The sequence below is a fragment of the Schistocerca americana genome, chromosome 7 (assembly GCF_021461395.2).
Source record: "Schistocerca americana isolate TAMUIC-IGC-003095 chromosome 7, iqSchAmer2.1, whole genome shotgun sequence".
In the NCBI taxonomy this organism is placed as follows: Eukaryota; Metazoa; Arthropoda; class Insecta; order Orthoptera; family Acrididae; genus Schistocerca; species Schistocerca americana.
Genome location: NC_060125.1, coordinates 66,549,788 through 66,572,314, shown reverse-complemented (window position 1 = coordinate 66,572,314; position 22,527 = coordinate 66,549,788). Strand labels below are relative to the sequence as shown.

Sequence of the window (22,527 nt, the reverse complement as noted above, 5' to 3'; positions counted from 1 at the left end):
AAAAGAAGGGAAAAGACAAAGATGGAAGAAATATACACAAGAGCTACACAAGGGAAGAGAACTGGAAGATAGTATTATGGAAAGCGAAGAGGCAGTAAATGACTATGCTGCAGGTGATACGATATTGAGAGAAAAAATTGACGGAACACATAAGTCGAAACAAGGCACCTTTAGCTTACAAGACTCCCTCAGAATTACTGAGGCGCTTGAGGAAACACATGTCAGGACCGTTTCACTTAGTGTGTAAAACACATGAGGCAGATGAGGTCCCCTCAGGCTTATAGAAGAATGTAATAATAGCAGTTCCGAAGGAAAGATGTGGCGACAGGTTTGAGTATTACAGAATAATCAGTTTAATAAGACATAGCTGCAAAATTTGACAAGAATTATTTGCTGAAGCATTGTTGAAGCTGACCTTGGGGAAGGTCGGTTTGGGGTCGGGCGAAATGTACGAACCTCCAGGGTAATGCGTCATCTTAGACGGTAGAGTGAAGGAAGGCAAACCTTCTATTATAGTATTTGTAAATTTGGAGAAAACTGGACAATCCTGATTGGAATACACACTTTTAAATAATGAAGAACACAGGGATAAAATACGGAGGATGAAAGTTCTTGTATAACAGTTACATGAGCCGAAGAAAGACAGGCAGTAGTTGAGAATGGAGTGAGAAAAGGTTGTATCCTACCCACGATGTTATTCAGTGTGTACATTGAACAAACGGTAAAGGAAGGGAATTAAACTACAGGGAGAGGAAATTAATGTTTTGAGGTGTGCCGATAGCCACTTAATTGTTTCAGAGACGGAAAATGCCTTGCAAGAGCAGTCGAACAGAATGGAAAGTGTCTTGAAAAGATATTATAAGGAGACAATCGATAAAATTGAAAGAAGTGTAATGGGGTAAATCAGTCGATGCTGTGGGAATTAGACTAGAAAATCAGATACTGTAAGTAGTAGATTAGTATTACTGTATGGGCAGCAAACAGCTGACGTTAGTCGAAGTAGAAAGGATATGAAACGAAGACTGGCACCAGTGATAAAAGCGTTTCTGACATTTGCTAGCATCGAATATAAGATTAAGTTGTAGTAAGTCTTTTCTCATTGTATTAGTCTGAACTGTAACCTGTACTGAGGTGAAACGTTTATAGTAAATTCTTGCAACAAGTAGAATAGAAGCATATGAAATTAAGTGCCAGAGAATGAGGCTGAAGCTTACGTGTGTAGACTAAATAACTAATGGAGAGGTACTAAATTGTTTTTGGGGGAAAAATAACTTACGGCACAATTTGATTGAAAGCTCAGTTGATAGAGCACATCCTGAGACGTTATGGAATAGTCATTTTGGTAATGGGAACGGTGGGGGTGGGGAGGAAGAGGCGAGTGATAAAAATTACGGAGGCACACCAAGGCTTTAACTACAGTAAACTACTTCACATGGATGCAGGTTGCAGTAGTTAAGTGAAGAACTGAAGACCAGAACAACAAAGCGACAATGAAGCTATTCTTCTCCACGGGTGAATGTCTACGTCAAAGAAGTAATGAGTGACATAGAAATCTTCAGAGGAAAAGTAATGAGTGAAAAAAGAGAAATATTCAGAGATGTGATTCAAATAGTGGGTGAAGGAGGTCAAGATTCATTTATAACATTGCCACCTGTAGCCAATCTGCGGATAAGTCAGGACCTGTTGCAAGGAATGAACAGGCTACTGAGCACAGATATCGATTGTGAGTAAGTCAGAGAAAGCCAAAAGTTATAAGAAGCAGCAGAAATGAGATTAGCAGCTAAATTAACATCAAAACTAGAGACTATTTACTAGGCGACATGAAGGTATTCACCTAACTAGGAAACAAAGCCGTGCATGATGGATGAAGCAAGAAGTGGGTTACCACAGGCAAAGGCAGTATTCATTCCATAAAGAAGGCTACTATAATAAAGCATAGCCATTAATTGACAGAGAAATTTATGAGAATACACGTCTGGGGATGAAACAGGGGTTGTGGGGAAAACGCAAAAGATTAGAATCGAAGCGTGTGAAATGTGGTGCTGGAAAAGGACGCTAAAAATTAAGTGTAGTGATAAGCAATGAGGATGCTTTCCGCAGAATCGGCGAGAGAGAAGAACACGTAGAACATTAACTAAAAGGAGATGCAGGAGAAGTGTTCAAACATCAGTTAATAGCTTCCATACCAACAGAGGGATTTACGAGGGTCACTCCAAAAGAAATGCACACTATTTTTGTAAAAGTACAGTTTTCATTTTGCATGTGTGAAAGTTTTACAGTGAGTAGATGCATCCTTCCCGCTTGTTTTCAAACTTAGTTCAACCTGTTGCCGTGAGTGGCGCCGTCACAGCATGTCTTCAAGGTGGCGCTACACTTGACGTTCGTCAGAAGCAACGTGCTGTCATAGAATTAATGTACTGTGAAAAAGAGACAGTGGGAAACATCCACAAGAGGTTGAAAAAGGTGTATGGAGATGCTGCTGTCGATCTCAGTACAGTTAGTCGTTGGGCAAGCAGATTGCGTGACGAAAGCGGGCACGGCAATATTGAGGATTGTCCTCGCAGCGGTAGGCCTCGTACTGCACACTCTCCAATGTGCAGAGAGTTAACGAATTGGTGACTGCTGACAGACGCATCACAGTGAACGAATTGTCACGCTACGTTGGGGTAGGGGAAGGAAGTGTTTGCAGAATACTGAAAGTGTTGGCGTTAAAAAGGTTTGTGCCAGGTGGGTTCCCAGGATGTTGATAGTGGTTCACAAAGAAACAAGAAAAACGGTATGCAGCGAACAGTACGAGAATGGTGGAGATGATTTTCTTGGAAGAATTGTGACAGGTGATGAAACATGGCTCCATCATTTTTCCCCAGAGACGAAGAGGCAGTCATTGGAGTGGCATCATGCAAATTTATCCAAGAAAAAGAAATTGAAAACCACACCTTCTGCTGGAAAAGTTATGACTATGGTGTTTTTCGATTCCGAAGGACTCTTGCTTGTGGACATCATGCCAAATGGAACCACCATAAATTCTAATGCATACGTGACGACACTGAAGAAACGTCTAGGTCAACTGAGTCGTGTTCGACCACATCGGCAGAAGCAGGATGTTTTACTGTTGCACGACAATGTACGGCCGCATGTTAGACAAAAAACCATGGAAGCGATCACAAAAGTCGGATGGACAACACTGAAACACCCGGGCTTACAGTCCTGACCTGGCTCCATGTGACTATCATCTCTTTGGGAAACTGAAAGACTCTCTTCGTGGAACAAGGTTTGAAGATGATGACTCCTATGTGCACGCTGCCAGACAGTGGCTGCAACAGGTTGGTCCAGAATTTTACCTTGCGGGTATACAGCCGCTGGTTCCAAGATGGCGTAAGGCAGTTGAGAGGGATGGAAGTTATGTGGCAAAATGAAAATATTGTTCCTCAAGGATGTATCTACACACTGTAAAACTTTCAAACATGTAGAACAAAAGATCGATTTAAAAAAAAAAATAGTGTGCATTTCTTTTGGAGTGACCCACGTATAAAGGGAAGAAACTGCAGGAGAAAGGAAAAGACAACCACAGCAAATATTTGACGTCGTTGAGTGTATGTGCTTCTCTGATAAGAAGAGATAGACACGAGAGAGGAATCGATCATATGCCGCATAGGACCGGTCAGGAGTTTAGATAAGCGTTAGAATCAGACAGTCACTAAATCAGACAAATGAACAAGCTCACTTGGATGTAATATCCAGTAACTGAACAGCCACATATGCTAGTGGTTTATCGCAGCAATAGAGAGTCCGTAATAAATCTAGTCTATAACGCAAGTTATTCTCAGGAATCATAAAACACGTTGTAGAGAAGGTACACAACGTGAATTTGAGGAGCAGAGCGCTCCAGCATTAAGGCCCATACCCGTGTGTCTGACCTGGCTACGTGACCGCATCGTGTGGCAGTGCGCACATTTCAAACTGCTAACCCCGAACCTTCTTTTGCTGGGAAATCGAAATTTCTGTCAGGCCCTAACGCAATAATAACTACAGCATGATCAGCCAGCCATTACTGAGACATGGACATTTCGTTACAGTCCATCGAAAATAGGTACTCCCACTGTAAAACTTTTGTATAGAGGCATGGCTTTAGTTTTATTAGAAAGCCGCCAATTTTATGACTGGAGAAACGTAATCAAAATATGATATGGTATGAGACTGAAACTATAAATTTAATTATGAAGCATTTGCTGTACAGGTGACGATGTATCACTGGGACCTACCACAAGCACTGCAATACATCGGCGGATGGCCAAACCCGCTCCTTGCCGACTATTTCGTGGAGTACGCTAGGGTGCTGTTTGACAACTTTGGCGACAGAGTGAGTACCCATGCCTCCACTAATTGTCACACGGGTTTCTTCCTGTTGTGACACATCCCTGACAGCCGTGATTCTTCAGGTGAAATGGTGGATCACGTTCAACGAGCCGGCAGTCTTCACCGGTGGCTACGCCTCCTCTGGTGGTCAGGCGCCCTCGCAGAACGCGTCTGGCATCGGCGACTACCTGGCCTCCCACACCGTGATCAGGGCCCATGGACTCGTCTATCGCCTGTACGACGAACAGTACAGGGCCACGCAAAATGGTATGCTTTTAAACATCGCTACGCTTTGCCTGATACACTGAATTAGGTTAGATGTACATTTCGTTTCAATATATCCACACTCAAGGGATCCTTCAGGAAGCTGAACACGTCAGAAAACAATATTACGCAAAAAACATTTTCGAAGAAAAACCATGTTAATGTATCTAATAAGATCTCAAGTTAAATACTTCTCATGGATGTGCAATAGCGCAAAAATCGTAAATGTGTTTTACTTATAAGGTAATATCAAATTTGTTATAACCCTTATAAATGTTCAATACACTGAGCTGCACATGACAATTCTTAGGCCACTGTAGCCATGTACCATTAACTAATAGAACCCAGTACGTTGTCCTCGATGGTGAGTGTTGATCGGAGGTGAGGGTATCATCTGGAGTGCCCCAGGGAAGTGTGGTAGGTCCGCTGTTGTTTTCTATCTACATAAATGATCTTTTGGATAGGGTGGATAGCAATGTGCGGCTGTTTGCTGATGATGCTGTGGTGTACAGGAAGGTGTCGTCGTTGAGTGACTGTAGGAGGATACAAGATGACTTGGACAGGATTTCTGATTGGTGTAAAGAATCGCAGCTAACTCTAAATATAGATAAATGTAAATTAATGCAGATGAATAGGAAAAAGAATCCCGTAATGTTTGAATACTCCATTAGTAGTGTAGCGCTTGACACAGTCACGTCGATTAAATATTTGGGCGTAACATTGCAGAGCGATATGAAGTGGGACAAGCATGTAATGGCAGTTGTGGGGAACGCGGATAGTCGTCTTCGGTTCGTTGGTAGAATTTTGGGAAGATGTGGTTCACATGTAAAGGAGACAGCTTATAAGACACTAATGCGACCTATTCTTGAGTACTGCTCGAGCGTTTGGGATCCCTATCAGGTCGGATTGAGGGAGGACATAGAAGCAATTCAGAGGCGGGATGCTAGATTTCTTACTGGTAGGTTTGATCATCACGCGAGTGTTACGAAAATGCTTCAGGAACTCGCGTGGGAGTCTCTGGAGGAAAGGAGGCGTTATTTTCGTGAATCGCTACTGAGGAAATTTAGAGAACCAGCATTTGAGGCTGACTGCAGTACAATTTTACTGCCGCCAACTTATGTTTCGCGGAAAGACCACAAAGATAAGAGAGATTAGGGCTCGTACAGAGGCATATAGGCAGTCATTTTTTCCTCGTTCTGTTTGGGAGTGGAACAGGGAGAGAAGATGCTAGTTGTGGTACAAGATGCCCTCCACCACGCATCGTATGGTGGATTGCGTATATGTATTTAAATGTAGATGTGAAATATAAAAATCATTTTACAACTCATATTTACAAGGATGGCATTACTGCTCTGAATTTGAATAGAATTCAGGTTGTACATGACACTCATTGTTTGATATAATTAGTACCATATACACATCAGGAGGTTCTGCTAATAATTTCATCAGTGGAGTAGAAGGAGATGAGCTCCAATAAATCTTTAGGATCCTCCTAAACTAAATTTTATTGTTCAAAAATGGTTCAAATGGCTCTGAGCACTATGGGACTTAACATCTATGGTCATCAGTCCCCTAGAACTTAGAACTACTTAAACCTAACTAACCTAAGGGCAGCACACAACACCCAGTCATCACAAGGCTTTTATTGTTAGTTTAAGTTTTAATGACTGGTGGGGAGTTATAGGAAATGCATGATCTTATTCAAGAATAATAATAATCTTAATCAAGAATAATAATAATAACAGTTTTATTCATCCATTGATCGTTTTGTACAATGATATAAACACGTGACTTCCTAAAGACGTATACACTCCGTCATGCAAAATGGAGATATTGGCCTATACATACAAAGACGTCTCTCAAATGCGTATCAAACCATTGTATGTATGTGGAGAAAATACATTAATGTATATTTACAGATTTAAAGGCTCAAGATGTCACAATTTTTCCCATAGTAAATTTTTAACAAATAGAATTATAAGTAAATTAGGCATTTTTGTATTAATAATTCACACAATATCTTAATCATTAATGAAAATATGACTACCATTACAACCTGAACGTTTTTCCTATACTTTTAAGCAGATTAACAGCCAAGGCTGTGATGACTGGTCGCGAGTCATGCTTGGGTAGTTCAGTTGGAAGAACACTTGCCTGCAAAAGGCAAGGGCCCCAAATTCGGGTCCCAGTCCGCAACACAGCTCTAATCTGCCAGGAAGTTTCATACCAGGGTGTGCTCTGCTGCAGAGTAAATGTTTCACTTTATAAAGGTGAACGTCTTTACTAAGCAAAATAGAAGATGCTCACTGAGACGGTATCTGACATTCATCAGGGTCTTCAAAAATACCAGTCTTCCACATTCATATTTGGGACACGATAGGAAGAAGTGATTTACATCAGTTTCCAACTCAGAATCACACTCACAGACATGAGAACCGGTAAAGTAGTTTCTATGTAGAGAAAATATGCGTGGATAAAGTGCTGTCGAATGATGGTAGAAATCATTGACCGCTCCAAGTGTGTCCTCGTAAACAATGGTCTTGAAGGAACTTGAGGTTGTAATGCCGCATTATCTCCATATTTCGTTTGTTGGGGCATATTCCACATCTCTTGCCACTGATATTTTCTGTGGCTCCAAACATCACAAGCAATCGGGTGGTCTATATATGGCAATTTCGAATTGAGGACAGTCCCTGTAGATGCAGCTGGACATATTCCATTAGCATACGCTGTTTGTAAGTGTTGGTTGCTTTATTGTATCTCTGGTGGTGAATATTTTTAAGGACACTGTGAGTAGGACACGATTAATATATTTTAAGCAGGAAGTTGAAGATACAGACCCGTGTGCTTGCCACTATCTTCGCCGTAAAAGTCGAAGCGTGTTTGGATAGTTTGAAGGCTTTATTGACTTGGATCTGAGGGCCTACAAAAGCACATAGAGGCAAACAACATCTTATAGATAGCAAGACGGAAGACCAAATTCCAAAGCTGTTGGACGCAGTCCATGATCCACATTTGCAGACAAGACAATCCATGAATTCGATGCCTTTGTCTGTTCTCCCAGCTTGTGCCTCTTGTACACTTGGTCTGCACCAGTCTGAGCTTTACTCCGAGCATGGAGTAGTGGATTCGTCTACGGGGCTCGTAAAGATATTTTTCACTTTAACAAATACTGCGAGAGGAGAAAAAAGTGAAAATGGTAAGAGAAAAAATCCTGGTGATAACCTGAGATCGAAGCCGAGAATTTCTGCATAGTATATTTCAGTGATTATCTAAATGGCAATCTGTTTCAGGCAGCGTAGGAATCACGCTGAGTATCGGGGGAAGTGAACCGGCATCAAATTCGACAGAAGACTTGGAAGCCGCAGACCGACAGCTACAGTTTGATGTAAGTACGGTATCTGCTACAGCTGTGTTTCTAGTTCGAAAACAAGTTGACCGTTGTGTGATTTCAGGCTTTCAGAGAGAAAAATTATTTTGAAATATTCTGGGATAGTCACTCGGCTAAATGCCCGAGGACAGTTCAGAACTTTCAGTCTGTCGCTGTCAAGTTCTAATTATGGACTACCATACCATACATCTATATCTACATCTGTACCCAGCAAGCCACTCTGCGGTGCTTGGCAGAGTGTACTTTCTTTATCACGCCACCCCCCCCCCCCACCCCACCCCCACCCGCCACGTTTTTACGTTCCAGTCACGAATGTTTCACTGAAAGAACGATTATTGGTAAGACTGCACCTGAACTTGAATCTCTCTTATTTTACGATGATGATCTTTTCGCGACACATACATGGGAGGATCAATATTTTTGTTAACTCTCCTAACTTGAATACACTCTGAAGTACCAAGGGGAGAAATCCAAGAGTCCGGAATCAGATGAACGTGATGGCCACAGCCTTGCTGAGCCTCTGCCTCTCCATCTTCAGGTGAATCTTCGATTTAGGTACTCGCTAACAATGAGAGCAAAATCACGGGCTGCATCCGTGTCAGCATTGCTTTCTTGCTGGAACTAAGGTTACAGGAGTTGTTCCAGCGTATCAAGATGAATGTGTCCTGTAACTGTCTCTTCTGCAAACATGGTGGGTTCATAAATCACAGTCTTTGTGAATTCAAACCACATATTCACTTTACTCGTGTCTCTTTCCCATTCGATGGTAACTTGAGGTGGATCCTTATCCATTAACGGCAGCTATATTTGTTACCTTTTGCGAAGATGTGGAATGTGGCGCCATTAGTAAACAAACTGTGATCCATGAGAAGTTCATTGTGTGCACCTTCTGTCAAATTAAAACACAAAGCTTTGAGAGCTGGATAATCTTCATTATCTAATTTGTGAAGCATTTCTTTAGCGTGAAGTCTAAACTGTCAAATTCAACGTTTAAATCTTTGCTTAAACGACGTTTTGATGCATTAGGACACATTTCCATTACTTTTCTGCTTAACTGAATAGTCTGTTGGGGAACTAGAGTTCTCCCGTAGTGTGATTCATTGGGAAGGTTTCCATTTATTTGGAATTTGTTAACAAATAACCGGATGTTTGCCCTCGTTGGTGTTTGTTCATGAAAGTTTCTAGTGAACTCCTATTGAGCCTCTAGATACGATAATGAAATGAAATGCCGTGTGACGAGGACCGCCCGTCGGGTAGACCGCTCGTCTGGTGCAAGTCTTTCGATTTGACGCCACTTCGGCGACTTGCGCGTCGATGGGGATGACATGATGATGATTAGGACAACACAACACCCAGTCCCTGAGCGGAGAAAAACTCCGACCCAGCCGGGAATCGAACCCGGGCCCTTAGGATTGACAGTCTGTTTCGCTGACCACTCAGCTACCGGGGGCGGACTAGATAAGATAAACTACACAATCACGCATGTCGCAATCATGCATTAACAACAGCCACACATTCTCCTATCATAAGTAGTCTTCTTGATTATCTTGGAAAAATACATCAGGCCATGCTATCACATTAAATGATTATAATCATGTATTACATAAATACACCCGTTACTCCTTACAATCAGAAATGGATCGAGACCTTATAACCACCCTGCACATTGTGATTTCGTAAGCTTTCCCAGCGTTATAACTTAGTCTTCTGGCTTCTGCAGCCGGATCTTCACGGCAAGCTGACTCAGTATTTCAACGGCCCACCTGGGCGTCGTATTCAGGGGAGACGCTGGTATTGCGGAGTGTCGTCCAACTAATGCTGCTTTGGAGCCGGGGCCCCTACAGATGGGTCAGCAGGGAGTCCTCAGTGTTGCATCATGGGACTCGCTACGGGTAGTACCTTATGGCCCACACATTATAATTAATTTATGGAGGGCAGCAACCTTAAAACCAAGATATTTCTAGAGAAATGTTAAGGACCTAGTTTGGCCACATAGATCCGATGTCCTTAATTGTTCCTTGGAACACTTTAATTCCCTTAACCCTGGATGTGGAAACTGATGGAAAGCTCCCATCCCTGGACGTTCTCGTCTGCAAACAGGATGATGACACTCTGAGACATAGTATATATTCGAAACCTGTACATACTGATCGCTATCTGGATCAGTATAGCTATCACACACCGCACCAACGCAATGGGATTCTTAGGTCGCTGCTACAAACAGCATATACCATATCTCACACGGGAAGCTTTACACAGGAAATTGAACTCCTAAATTCGGTATTTAAGTGGAAGAGATTCTCTGAGAGGCAGATCCGTCATGCCTCCATGTTCATATATTCACTATAGCGAGGTGAGTCGACATCAGTTGCTTTCCTACCATATACTGGGAGCATACCAGCTAAAATACGGAGAATTTTAAGAAATTTAACAAGACTGTCTTTCGCCCACCAGTCATCGTAAATGTCTTTTTGAATTCTGATACAGGTGATTTGGTGTCAAAGAAGTCCAGTTTTTGTAAGATTCCATGCCACTGTGGTAAGATTCCTACTGTTGAGTACAGGTGGATGTACCAGTACCACCACACAATGTTACAAGAACCCAAAAAAATCCGCTTGGTAGAGCATTGGTTACCCAAGGGAAAGACAATGAAAGTTAATGTGACTCAGATGATTGCTGCCACTTCTCTTATCTCGGACTGTGTTCTGCGACAGTCTATTGAAATTAGTCTGGCTAGTGAACATATTTATTGGGTCAAGGGCTGTATACTCCCAGCAAGTCGTGGGACCTAGTGCTGACATACATTAAAACACGACGTGCTTCATTGACAGAAGCATCTAAGGATGAGTTGTGGTAGTGATACCTCGTTTTTGTTTGCCTTCACGACTGGTAGCACTGCTATAGACGAATCGGCATAAGAGAATCGCTGGCAGCTGCTGCAGTGGGGTCCGCTTAAGTCAACCAATCCCATAAGGCGACTTCGTAAACGTCTCTACGGAGCGCCTCAGTGTCGTCGTAGTTCTACAGATGACTATTGTTTTCGCCTGCAGGCATGAGCACTAAGCAGCTGAAAGCCAGTAACAGCGCTGCCAACTGTCAGGGATCCTCATAATCTGACAGGACTACTGTATATTTTGCAGTGGAGGCAGCACTAACAGCATTTGGCAGATGTGCAGATTACTCTCTGCTGGTCTGTTTAGGGACACTGGTTGCACAGCAGCATCAGCAGGATTTCACCTGAAGATGACAGCTTGGTGAAGCACTGGAATATCGTCTCAGCTTGACTTGAAGATCTGGTTGCAAACCTGAGAAGAATATCACAGCATAATGTATTAATTTAAAATGTTTCCAGCTGAAAGTCTTGGACTCTTACTTCAGGAGAGGAAACCATACTAACTGCCAATAGCTGATTATCTACTGGTTACACATAAGCTGTCATGTCACATAAAATTCTTTGCTGATACCATAGCATTTGGTTTTTCATAAACAAATCCTTTTCTGTGGTTGAAATAATAATTGGCAATATTTGGCATGTTTACCAAATTTCACCATCTATATTCCTTGGTGTTGATCAGGCTGGACTATACGCACATCCCATCTACAGTCAAGACGGCGACTACCCAGCTGTAGTGCGTCAGAGGGTAGATGCAAACAGTGCAGCAGAGGGGCGACCCCGATCACGGTTGCCAACTTTCACTCAAGAGGAGATCGCATACATCAGGGGTAAGCATGTGCTGTTTTACCGTCTTCATTTTCCCTCGATGCTCAACGTATTGATTTCCTCTACAGAGCATCAGATATAATAATGTAAGTACTATTTTTACTCTTCCCATTCTTGTTATTTCGTTTAGAAAAGTAGAAGCAAATTTTTCATATAGTTCAAGCATACTTCGTGCTTAACATTTGGCACATGTGGATCTTCATTGCACGTATCGCCACATCCCACATAACCGAGGTCACTAATATCCAACCCCCTTTTGTCCATTCTCAATTTTGGAAGAAACTGTTTCTGCCAGTATTTGGTTGACAACCATAAAATGAGAGATCGACACCCTATGCGCCAGTATCCCTTGTTAACTTCCAATCATTCTTCATAGCGTGCTGTCGGCGTTGATGTGGAAGATGCCATGAATAATTTGTGGTTAATGAACTTTACATTGAGGGTTGCAAGAGAATGTCACGATGTCAGCATGAGTTTCTGAAACCAACTGAACACCAGTGTGAAATTTCGTATGAGACCCAACAGATGAAGTTTTTACTTCTGTTGTCGAAACAAGTGTCGAGAAAATATCAAGCGTTGGACAAATACTGTTCTATTGCTTTAAACACACATACTAGTTTTTGTGAAAATCACAGCACCAAGGAAAAAAAATCTGCTTGAATTAGAGAAAGTTCATTTTCCGCGCTTTGTAAATAAAGTATAAAAGTGAAGTATGTAATGGCGTTTCGTAACGCAATTCGTGACGCAGTAAATAATTTATAATAAAATGGATCTCTATGTAGCCTTGATGCATTTTCAAAGTCACAGCTTTACTGACAAATTTGGAATGGACAGGAAATCAGTTATATATACGTGATGTCTATAAGGCTCTGAGGACTGGCTATCAGCAAAAATATGTCTCAATAATATGCACCAGCAAACACAAACTTCGTTTTGATAATGCTATGGGGTACCTGTATGAATTCGTTATTACCAGTGACACAGGACGAAGAATCACATACCCTTTGTTATTGTCAACGTAAGTTCTCTGCTTGTACTACAGTTGGCAGGCCGGGGTGGCCGAGCGGTTCTAGGCGTTACAGTCTGGAACCGCGCGACCGCTGCGGTCGCAGATTCGAATCCTGCCTCGCACATGGATGTGTGTGATGTCCTTAGGTTAGTTAGGTTTAAGTAGTTCTACGTTCTAGGGAACTGATGACCTCAGAAGCTAAGTCCCATAGTCCTCAGAGCCATTGGAACCATTTTGTACTACTGTTGTTATGCTTGCAGAACTGGTAACATTGCAATACTGCACGGTTTGTTTGCAAATGGTAAGCAAAGGAAATGGTCCCTCCTCTACCATCAGTTTCTTGCTGATTGTCGTAGCGACGGAGGGTGGCATGCAGGAGGAATAAGGCGCAGGTCGTTCCATTCCAAACGAAGGATAACAAGACTAGTGGGCAGAGCTATGCACTATTTCAGTGATGTTACTTTCATGTACTCGTACAAGGGCTGAAGATCGAACAACTCCGTGTAGAATTCAATGTTGCTTGTGTGGGCTCAAACGGAAGGGAATCCGTCTTCCTCCGTTCATTCATGAGATACAGGAGGCAGCAGATAGTGGAATCCCTCAAGATTACCGTAGAAGCGATATGTAGGTTCCTGAAGAAGTTCTTCCTATGCTCTCCCGTGACATAAGCAGGCCACTAATCTTTGGCGCTGCACTCTATTGCCTACAGATGTATCTGATGTCTCGTGTAAGTCCAAACTGGTATGGGTCCCTCACAACTCAGCTGCTTCACCACGTCATGCCAGTCTTCTAGACTTGAATATGACTTCATAGAGCTCACACTGTTTATTTTCCTGCCAGGAACCCATTTTTTAAGGATTATTTCCAATTTTATACCTGAGGGAATTTTGGAATGGTACATGTTATCCCAACGAAAATTCAAAATCGTTCACAGTTACAATTCTTCTTGGCTGTTGAACTTTGCTTCGTCCTCTGAGTAATCATGGTGATTGCAAGAGTACTGGGCCAAGTGGAGAATGCAAAAATAGTGGGTTCAGTTATGATTTCGTCTACTGCGAGTCGGCGAAACATAATCCTTGACGGCTGTCGTGGGCTTGATGTGGCTACTTCGCACTTCCACCTTAATCTGTCACGTAACGCTATTTTGTGTACGTTTCTATGGATACCGCTCGGTTTCATCGCAACTCTACAATGATGAGCCAAAACATTATGACCACCTGCTTAATAGCTTCTTTGTCCGTATTTGGAAAGAAATACATCACTGATTCTTCCTATCAGGGATCCGACAGTTTGTTTTTAGATTTGTGGAGGCGTGTGGCATTAGATGTCTACGCACAGGTCACGTAATTCATGTAAATAACGGGCCGCTGATTTGCGTACGTGGTGATGGCGTCCAATAGGGGCCCAAATGAGTTCCACAGGATTTACTTCAGGCGAATTTGGTCACCGAGAAATCAACGTTAGTTCACAATAATACTCTTCAACTGTAGCACAGTTCTGGTTCCGAGACATGGGCAATTATACCTCTGAAAGATGACATCGCCGTCGGGGAAGACACCAAGCATCAATGGATTCAGGTGGTTAGCAGCTGTCAGCGTATCTTCGATTACTACCACAGGTCTCACGCAAGTGCAGGATGTGTGTCCCACAGCATACCACTGCTCCCACCAGCCTGCTCCCGTGGTGCGCTGCACGTTTCGAGCCGTTCCCCAAGATGACGGCGTTCTGGACGTCTCCACAGCGACGTAGGGTAGAAAAAATGTGTTTCACCCGAAGAGCGTCCACGTGTCGACGGTCGAATCCCAACGGTGCCCTGCGCAGTCGTAATTGACGATGTCATTGGGTCAACGTGTGGACACGGAAGGTGGGGGAGTGGGTCCGTTGCAGAGCTCCATGTTCAACAATGTCCGATGAACGATGTGCTCCAAAACACTTCTGCATGCAGTAGCATTGTGCTTTTTCAGCAAAGATGCCGGAGATCGCCATCTATCCTACTTTACAGAGCAAACATGCCTCGACGTCCGACCATTTAGCGCCTAGTGGTAGTTTCACTGTCCTTCCACTCTCTCCGTAGATGCTCACGTCAATAGCACGTAAAATTCGACCACAAATACTAGTTCACAGGATCTGCGTAATAATAATCTGCGCTTTGTCAAAGTCGCTTATCTCTATGGTTTTCCCCATTGGAAGCCAATATCTTCGCTAGGTGTCTACTCAGATTATATACCTTTATTACCACGTTACGTCCCCACAACGCCACCAGGTGGTCTAACGTCCAATGGGCAGTGGTCATAGTATTTTGCTTATCAGTTTTTTGCGCCTCGATGTATATGCGGCTACTGTTTTCGCCTGTAGCATTTGCGTTTCATAGTCGAAACCTGACAACAGCGGTGCCAATTGTTAGGGATTTTCTTTCTCCGACTCTATTACAGTGTTACGTTAGATATGTATTGCATTATTCCAAAGACTTTGAGAATCAGGTTATCACAGCTTGTTTATACAAAAAGAACTCATTGCAAATGTGCCTGCAGCTGCTTAATTTAATATAATTTAAAATGATTAAGAATCAACTGTACTTACCACATCAATTAGCTGTAAGTGCAGTCAAAGCAAAAAAAATTCTGAATGAACTTCATGTATTGATTGTTGATGTTACGTATATTTTTTGCCAACATTCAGTATTACTCATGTTGTCTTAAAACTGACATGATTCTATGTCTTTATGTGAACTGGGAGTGCATTACTGTAACCGCCTGATACTATACGAGTTGTAAGGCGTCCGGCTTTCACGGACCTTACATGAGTTTGATCCATAACGACAGTACGATACAGCATGAGATCCTCAGAAAATAATAATTATATTATATCTGTGGTGTCACCGCCAGACACCACACTTGCTAGGTGGTAGCCTTTAAATCGGCCGCGGTCCGTTAGTATACGTCGGACCCGCGTGTCGCCACTGTCAGTGATTGCAGACCGAGTGCCGCCACACGGCAGGTCTAGAGAGACTTCCTAGCACTCGCCCCAGTTGTACAGCAGACTTTGCCAGAGTTGGATCAATGACAAATACACTCGCATTTGCCGAGACGATAGTTAGCATAGCCTTCAGCTACGTCATTTGCTACGACCTAGCAAGGCGCCATTACCAGTTTATATTGAGATTGTAATTAACGTATCATCAAGAGCGATGTTCTCCAATTATGGATTAAAGTTAAGTATTCGAAGAGCTCCCTACTTTATTTCTTAGACTCAACTCCTTTAACTGTTCCAGACCCCACGCCAGCCTGCGTGAGCTTAAACGCGTGCATTTCGGCCTCCTCTAGCAACACGGTGTTGGCTCTTCTGCCAACACATCAATATCAACATAAGGCAATTGTATTAATCTCATGTACCGAAAACTAACAAAACAATATCTACCAATATGGACAGGCGCATAAATAAACAGCTTAAAGTGAAATGCATTTTTGAAACGAACCGAGCAGCTGGTTAAAGGCATCGGAATCACCACTTAACAAGAGAACGGCTAGCTTCAGCGCAAAAACGGATAAGGCCAGAACAATATATTATTCCTTTTAACGTAAATACGGCAGGGACCGACCATAAGTGGCTGGACGGCTTTAACAGGGCTAGGCTGCGGCCCAGCAAGAAAAATAAAATTCACCTCTAACGAGACGGCGATTGGCTGAAGCCATACTGGGCGACACAGGAGCGACACGATGAGAAGATCCCCATTATATAAAAGCATTTTGAGAACGAAAATTTCTAGATATATCTCTCGTTTCACAGCGGATCGCACAAGTGTGTGGAAAATAGCGAGGACGTAGAGAGCTTTGCTATCGTGGCGACAGATAGAAAAGAGGTAGTTAATTATTGCTGCAGGAATTTTTGCGGGCAAAGAAATTGTGCACGTCGCTCCAACCGTTAGCGAGTGTGCAATAGCCATTATTTCAACTAGGGAAAAATTAACGTTCTACGCAACGCAGTAAAGTTGAGACTGAGTGAATCCAGTGAAGGCCAAAGTAGGGAATTAGCGTTTCAGATCCAGCATAGAGACAACGCCGTTGCAGATTCCGCTTGGTGAAGTACCATTATACATTAGGCCACAGTAAATGTTGAGTCGAGATTTTGCTCACTCCAACTTGCATACGCTTTTACCATTGAATATCAAACGCTTGGATACTAACCTACCCTCACATTGAGTACATGGGAGTTTTTTCATTGGTTCAAAAAGTAAATTAATTCTCCTCCAACTCACTCAGTACATTGACCAGCTACGACATTGTAGATTAAATGAGCTAATGAAGATTTTAATAATTCTTTCATGTGATAAAATTTTTTTCGTATATTGAGATAACGATTTTAACAATCGTCAGTTCGAATGTCCAAGAGTTAAATATTTTGTTCTTGAGTGTCAAAAGTAATTGAACGTGATTGTTGTGTATCACTAGACACCTGAAAGCACAGTTGATAAATTATATGTAGAAAAAAGGGTATAGCTGTTTTGTATTTCTATAATAGACCCCTAACTTTCACTTTTATTATTTCATGCCTCCTAGTTACGTGACAGCAGCATTTCTAATGAATTTTGTTACGATCCGCACCTGTTATTACCTGCCTTAAAGGGCTATATTTATATATAATGTCTGTTTAACACCCTGGGCTTGAGAAGGCAGTTCAGATGTTTTGTCCATTTGCACGCAAAGTGGTAAGCTAAGTTCGCACACATTAGTTCACTCGCTGTGCAGGTACAAAGTGCAGACTATCTCACAGAGTGTTAAGCATAATGAAAATAGATTCTAGCTTTAACTGAATGCTAATATATGTACCCCTCAAGGAAACGCTCTCTTCCGAAATGTTTATTCATAGCAGAAATAAAACTCTGTTGTAGGTTCATCCGACTTCTTTGGAGTGAATCATTATTTCACGAGTATCGTAACGTCAGGTGAAGCTGGAATATCCCCATCCAAGAGCAGAGACTCGGGCGTCATCAGTGTCGGCGGTGGGGTAAGTAAGCTGTACAAGACCTTCCGCCAGATGTGCGACTTTCAGTAATTCTAAGTGAGGTTAGATCAAGCACAGTATGCGATCAAAAGTATCGGGACACCTGGCTGAAAATGACTTACAAATGGTTCAAATGGCTCTGAGCACTATGGGGCTTAACGACTGAGGTCATCAGTCCCCTAGAACTTAGAACTTCTTAAACCTAACTAACCTAATGACATCACTCACATCCATACCCGAGGCAGGATTCGAACCTGCGACCGGAGCGATCACGCGGTTCCAAACTGACGCGCTGAGAAACGCACGGCCACACCGGCCGGCAAATGACTTACAAGTTCATGACGCCCTCCATCGGTAATGCTAGAAATGAATACGGTGTTAGTCCACCCTTAGCCTTAGTCCAGCTTCCACTCTTGCAGGCATACGCTCAATCAGGTGCTGGAAGGTTTCTTGAGGACTGGCAGCCCATTCTTCACAGAGTGCTGCACAGAGGAGAGGTATCGATGTCGGTCGGTGAGACCTGGCACGATATCGGCGTTCCAGAACATCCCAAGGATGTTGTATAGGATTCAGGTCAGGACTCTGTGCAGGGCAGTCCATTACAGGGATATAATTGCCGTGTATGAAGATATGCTCGATCGTGTTGAAAGATGCAATCGCCATCCCCGAATTGCTCTTCGACAGTGGGAAGCAAGAATGTGCTTAAAACATGAATGTAGGCCTGTGGTGTGATAGTGCCACGCAAAACACCATAACACCACCGCCTCCGAATTTTACTGTTGACACTACACATGCTGGAAGATGACATTCACCGGGCATTCGCCGTACCCACACCCTGCCATCGGATCGCTACGTTGTTTGCCGTGATTCGTCAGTCCACACAACGTTTCTCCACTGTTCAATCGTCCAATGTTTACGCTCCTTACACCAAGCGAGGCGTCGTTTGGCATTTACTGGAGTGATGTGTGGGTTATGAGCAAACGCTCACCTCCAGCCTAACTGTCTTTGCAGTGGATCCTAATGCAGTTTGGAATTCCTGTGTGATGGTCTGAATAGATGTCTGCCTATTACACATTACGACATTCTGCAACTGTCGGCAGTCTCTGTCAGTCAACAAACGAGGTCGGCCTGTGCGCTTTTGTGGTGCTTAGTGTCCCTTCACGTTTCCACTTCACTATCACATCGGAAACAGTGGACCTAGGGATGTTTAGGAGTGTGGAAATCTCTCGTAGAGACGTATGACACAAGTGACCACGTTCGACTACTGAGGTCGCTGATGTGGAGTACCTGGCAGCAGGTGGCAGCACACTGCACCTATTATGAAAAGCGTATGTTTTGGGGGAGTGTCCGGATACTTTTGATCACATAGTTTAAAGTAAATTCCTTATTGGATTTTTGTATATATAGCAATAAGCATATTTTTATAAAATGAAAGCATTGTTTAGATCGTTATTTGTTCACATCAGCTGTAAGTTATGCGTTTTGGTAGATTACTATCGTCAGATTCACGTTGAAATAAAAATGATAGTAATAATCAGTACCGCGTTAAAGCATCGTGGCATGAAGCTATACACATTCGTTCATCCTTATCTGCGAGAAACTTCTGAGATGAAACACTGGCAACTATGAAGAAAGCTCAAGTAGAAGCCAGAAATTTCGTATATTGTCTCTACACAGGGTCGACAAAAATATTTGAAACGCTTGCTGGGATGTTGCAGGGCAGGTTGTACTGAGACATAAAAATGGACAAAAAAATTCGATATTTTGCGCCGTTTCCGAGTTATTTATCATTGAAATCAGTCGGCCGGGGCGTCGCGCGCTCGCCTTAGAGCAGCCTGCCTGGGGCTGTGCTGCCCACAGAGTGCTTTGCTTGGTCAGCTGGAAATTTAATTTGCGTCCTCGACGACCTGACTGGCTAAATTAAATTCTAAATAACTGGGAAAGGACACAACGTATCGAGTTTTTTTCTTAACATTTATGTCTCAGTACAGCCTGCCCTGCAACATCCCTACATGCGTTTCCGACATTTTCTGACCACCCTGCATTGCCCGCTACGACTACTCGGATGATGTCGTAAGCATTCTGTTGACAGATGAGTTCTTTTCAGTTAATAATAGTCAATAATTAACCACAGTTACTGGTTGCAAGTATTCAATCGTTGGAATTCTTCTCGTTGCGCAAAGTAGGCATCCAAAATTATTTGCTATAACTCAGTTTCCGTTTCTGTTAAACTTATTACAGTGTGCATGATTTTCAGTTGCTTGTATAAAAGCACGTACGACAAATAGTGCCTTTGGCTAAAATCCTAGTCTCGTGAAATTTGCAAAACGTGTTCCGGTATGGTCGTCCGTTCAAAGCGACGGCTCCTCTGGAGTCCGGCTGAAGGACTGTTTCGGTGCATACCGCTCAAAACAGCTGTGAAACCCTTGATTTCATTTATAACAAAATCATCGAACGCGGAAGTGTTACAAAAAAATGACGTCGTTGTGAGGACCTGCTGTGTTTTAAGATAAGAGGGAACAGGGTAGTCTGCTGTTCGGAGACTTCTTTTGGTTGGAATAAACATGAATAAATGCATGCCAGTCTGTGTGAAAAAACTGTGCAGAAATACCCGTGGTGGCACTGATACGTCCCCTTAGAAAAATTAATCAATTACTGTGCTGATAAACCTCTTACATTATTTGATTTTCAAACAGCTGATCAGAACTGAACGTACTCAGACATTTCGCTCTTTACCTATTCTGATCAACACTAAACTGACACACAATTTTTTTACCGCAACGCAATCTGACTTTCAAAAATCCCTACAAAAGAATGGCCCTGACTAACATTAACCTATACCTTTCACAAATCACTTACCTCACAAAAATATTCGTTACTCGAACTATTGCAATACAGCGAGCGGCACTACTGCCAGCTAAATAAAAGATTCTAACTACTGAAGGCACTAACTACTGATAGGCATAGTTAGCAAATGAAAGATTTTGATAGATAACAAACAATGTATTTACCTTACTAGTGTTCAAAGGTCACAATATATAGCAGTTCATGTCATTCAGTCTTACAAATTTACTGTCTCTGATGGACACACGTCCAGATTATCCTCTCTCAAAACTCCGCCATCTCTCTCCCCACATCCACCACTGCTGGCGGCTCACCTCCAACTGCGCAACGCTACGCGCTGTTAACATCCAACTGCCCAACACTACAATAGCAAAGTCCAACAATGCCACCCAGCCACAGACTGCACACAGCACAGCCAGTGATTTTCATACAGAGCGCTACGTGGCGGTGGCGTTACCAATATAAGAACCTAAGCAGCCTACTTACAGCACTGCTGTTCTCGGAAAACAGTATTCAAGAACTATTCCCACAAAAAAAAAGGAAAAAATGTAGCGGTTTCGTGTTTCGTATCGAACTGTCTCTCGGGTTATACGGTTGGGGCAGTCGAGTTTAACTTCCACATCCGACGGAGGGATCGCCATCCACTGTACCACTTCCCGCACTTCATCAGATACTGTGAGAGGTTTCAAAATAAATCCTTGACGTTCGTACAAAGTCTGCTGATCAGCATCTGTACTTTGCTTCCTCTCGCTGCGGATATACCGCTGCTGATAATTTCCTCCACCACGACGATCGAAGCGGCTGCCTGCAAGTCCATTTCTCCTACTGCTTTCTGAAATTCTAATATAGGGGTATAGAATCTTATTTTGAGATGGTGGTTGTGGACGCTGGCTACTTAAGGTAACGTTTATTAGTTTGAGATCCGGATAACGTTACGAGGTGAAGGAGCTAGAAAAATAAGCAAGTAATCACTTCACCATACCTAAAAATTATTCAAAGTTCCAGATTCGTCGAAGCTCTTTCAAATTCGGGAGTCCATATAGTTCCATCCCCCAATGTAATAATAAAGTTCTAGCATTATGTAATTAGCAAAAGTAAAATTCATTATTCCAGATACTCGTGGGATATACCCAAGTCGCCACTGCACAGTACAAGGATTAAAGTCCTGCGCTGACGTCCACTAAAAAATTCGCATGTCATGCATGTTGAATCCTGCCTAGTCGTCAAGTATGGGAAGTCTAGAAAACCTGCTTTCTCGGATCGCTAGATAACAATTTAAGCAAATCATATTCATGAGTTTTATTACAGAAAATAATGACAATACTTAACTTTTTATTTACACAGATGAGTTGTAAGCAAAGGGCTACAGACAAAATTATTCTTCGGTGTATGCAGTTCCTATGTCGCTAATCTTGAAGTGCCTAATCTTGATGCTCCTGATGAAGTGGGCCGCGACCAGTCGCCTCTGCGCTTGTGTCCTCTTCTCATAGAGGCCGCTGCCGTCGCGTTGTCGTCCTGGAGAGGGGTCAAAAATGGTTCAAATGGCTCTGAGCACTATGGGACTTAATATCTGTGGTCATCAGTCCCCTAGAACTTAGAACTACTTAAACCTAACTAACCACAGGACATCACACTACACCCAGTCATCACGAGACAGAGAAAATCCCTGACACCGCCGGGAATCGAACCCGGGAACGCTACCGCACGACCACGAGCTGCAGACGGAGAGGGGTCGGTCAGCGCGCGATTGGCTGACGGCTTCTTCACAGCGCCCTCTGCTCCCTCGTTTCCGACTCGCGTCCCGGTGCTTGACTTTACGCCGCAATAATGCAGACTCGATGCCATCTACAACTGCGTTCGGAAACGATCACACGGAGACCCTTTTTCCTCGTCGACTCAGCTTGGAAGTACGCCACCCAGAGACACAAGGAGGAATATTTC

General features: G+C 43.0%; 1 protein-coding gene across 1 annotated transcript in view; it reads left to right on the top strand.

The window, feature by feature from the left end:
• Window positions 1-22,527, top strand: part of LOC124622418 (myrosinase 1-like) — a 43,566-nt gene that overhangs the window by 13,756 nt on the left and 7,283 nt on the right. Inside the window, exons 4-8 of the mRNA XM_047148111.1 lie at window positions 4,238-4,360; window positions 4,440-4,623; window positions 7,914-8,008; window positions 11,587-11,734; window positions 17,630-17,745. Of these exons, the coding sequence (XP_047004067.1) occupies window positions 4,238-4,360; window positions 4,440-4,623; window positions 7,914-8,008; window positions 11,587-11,734; window positions 17,630-17,745 (666 nt within the window). The remainder of the gene's footprint in view (window positions 1-4,237; window positions 4,361-4,439; window positions 4,624-7,913; window positions 8,009-11,586; window positions 11,735-17,629; window positions 17,746-22,527) is intronic.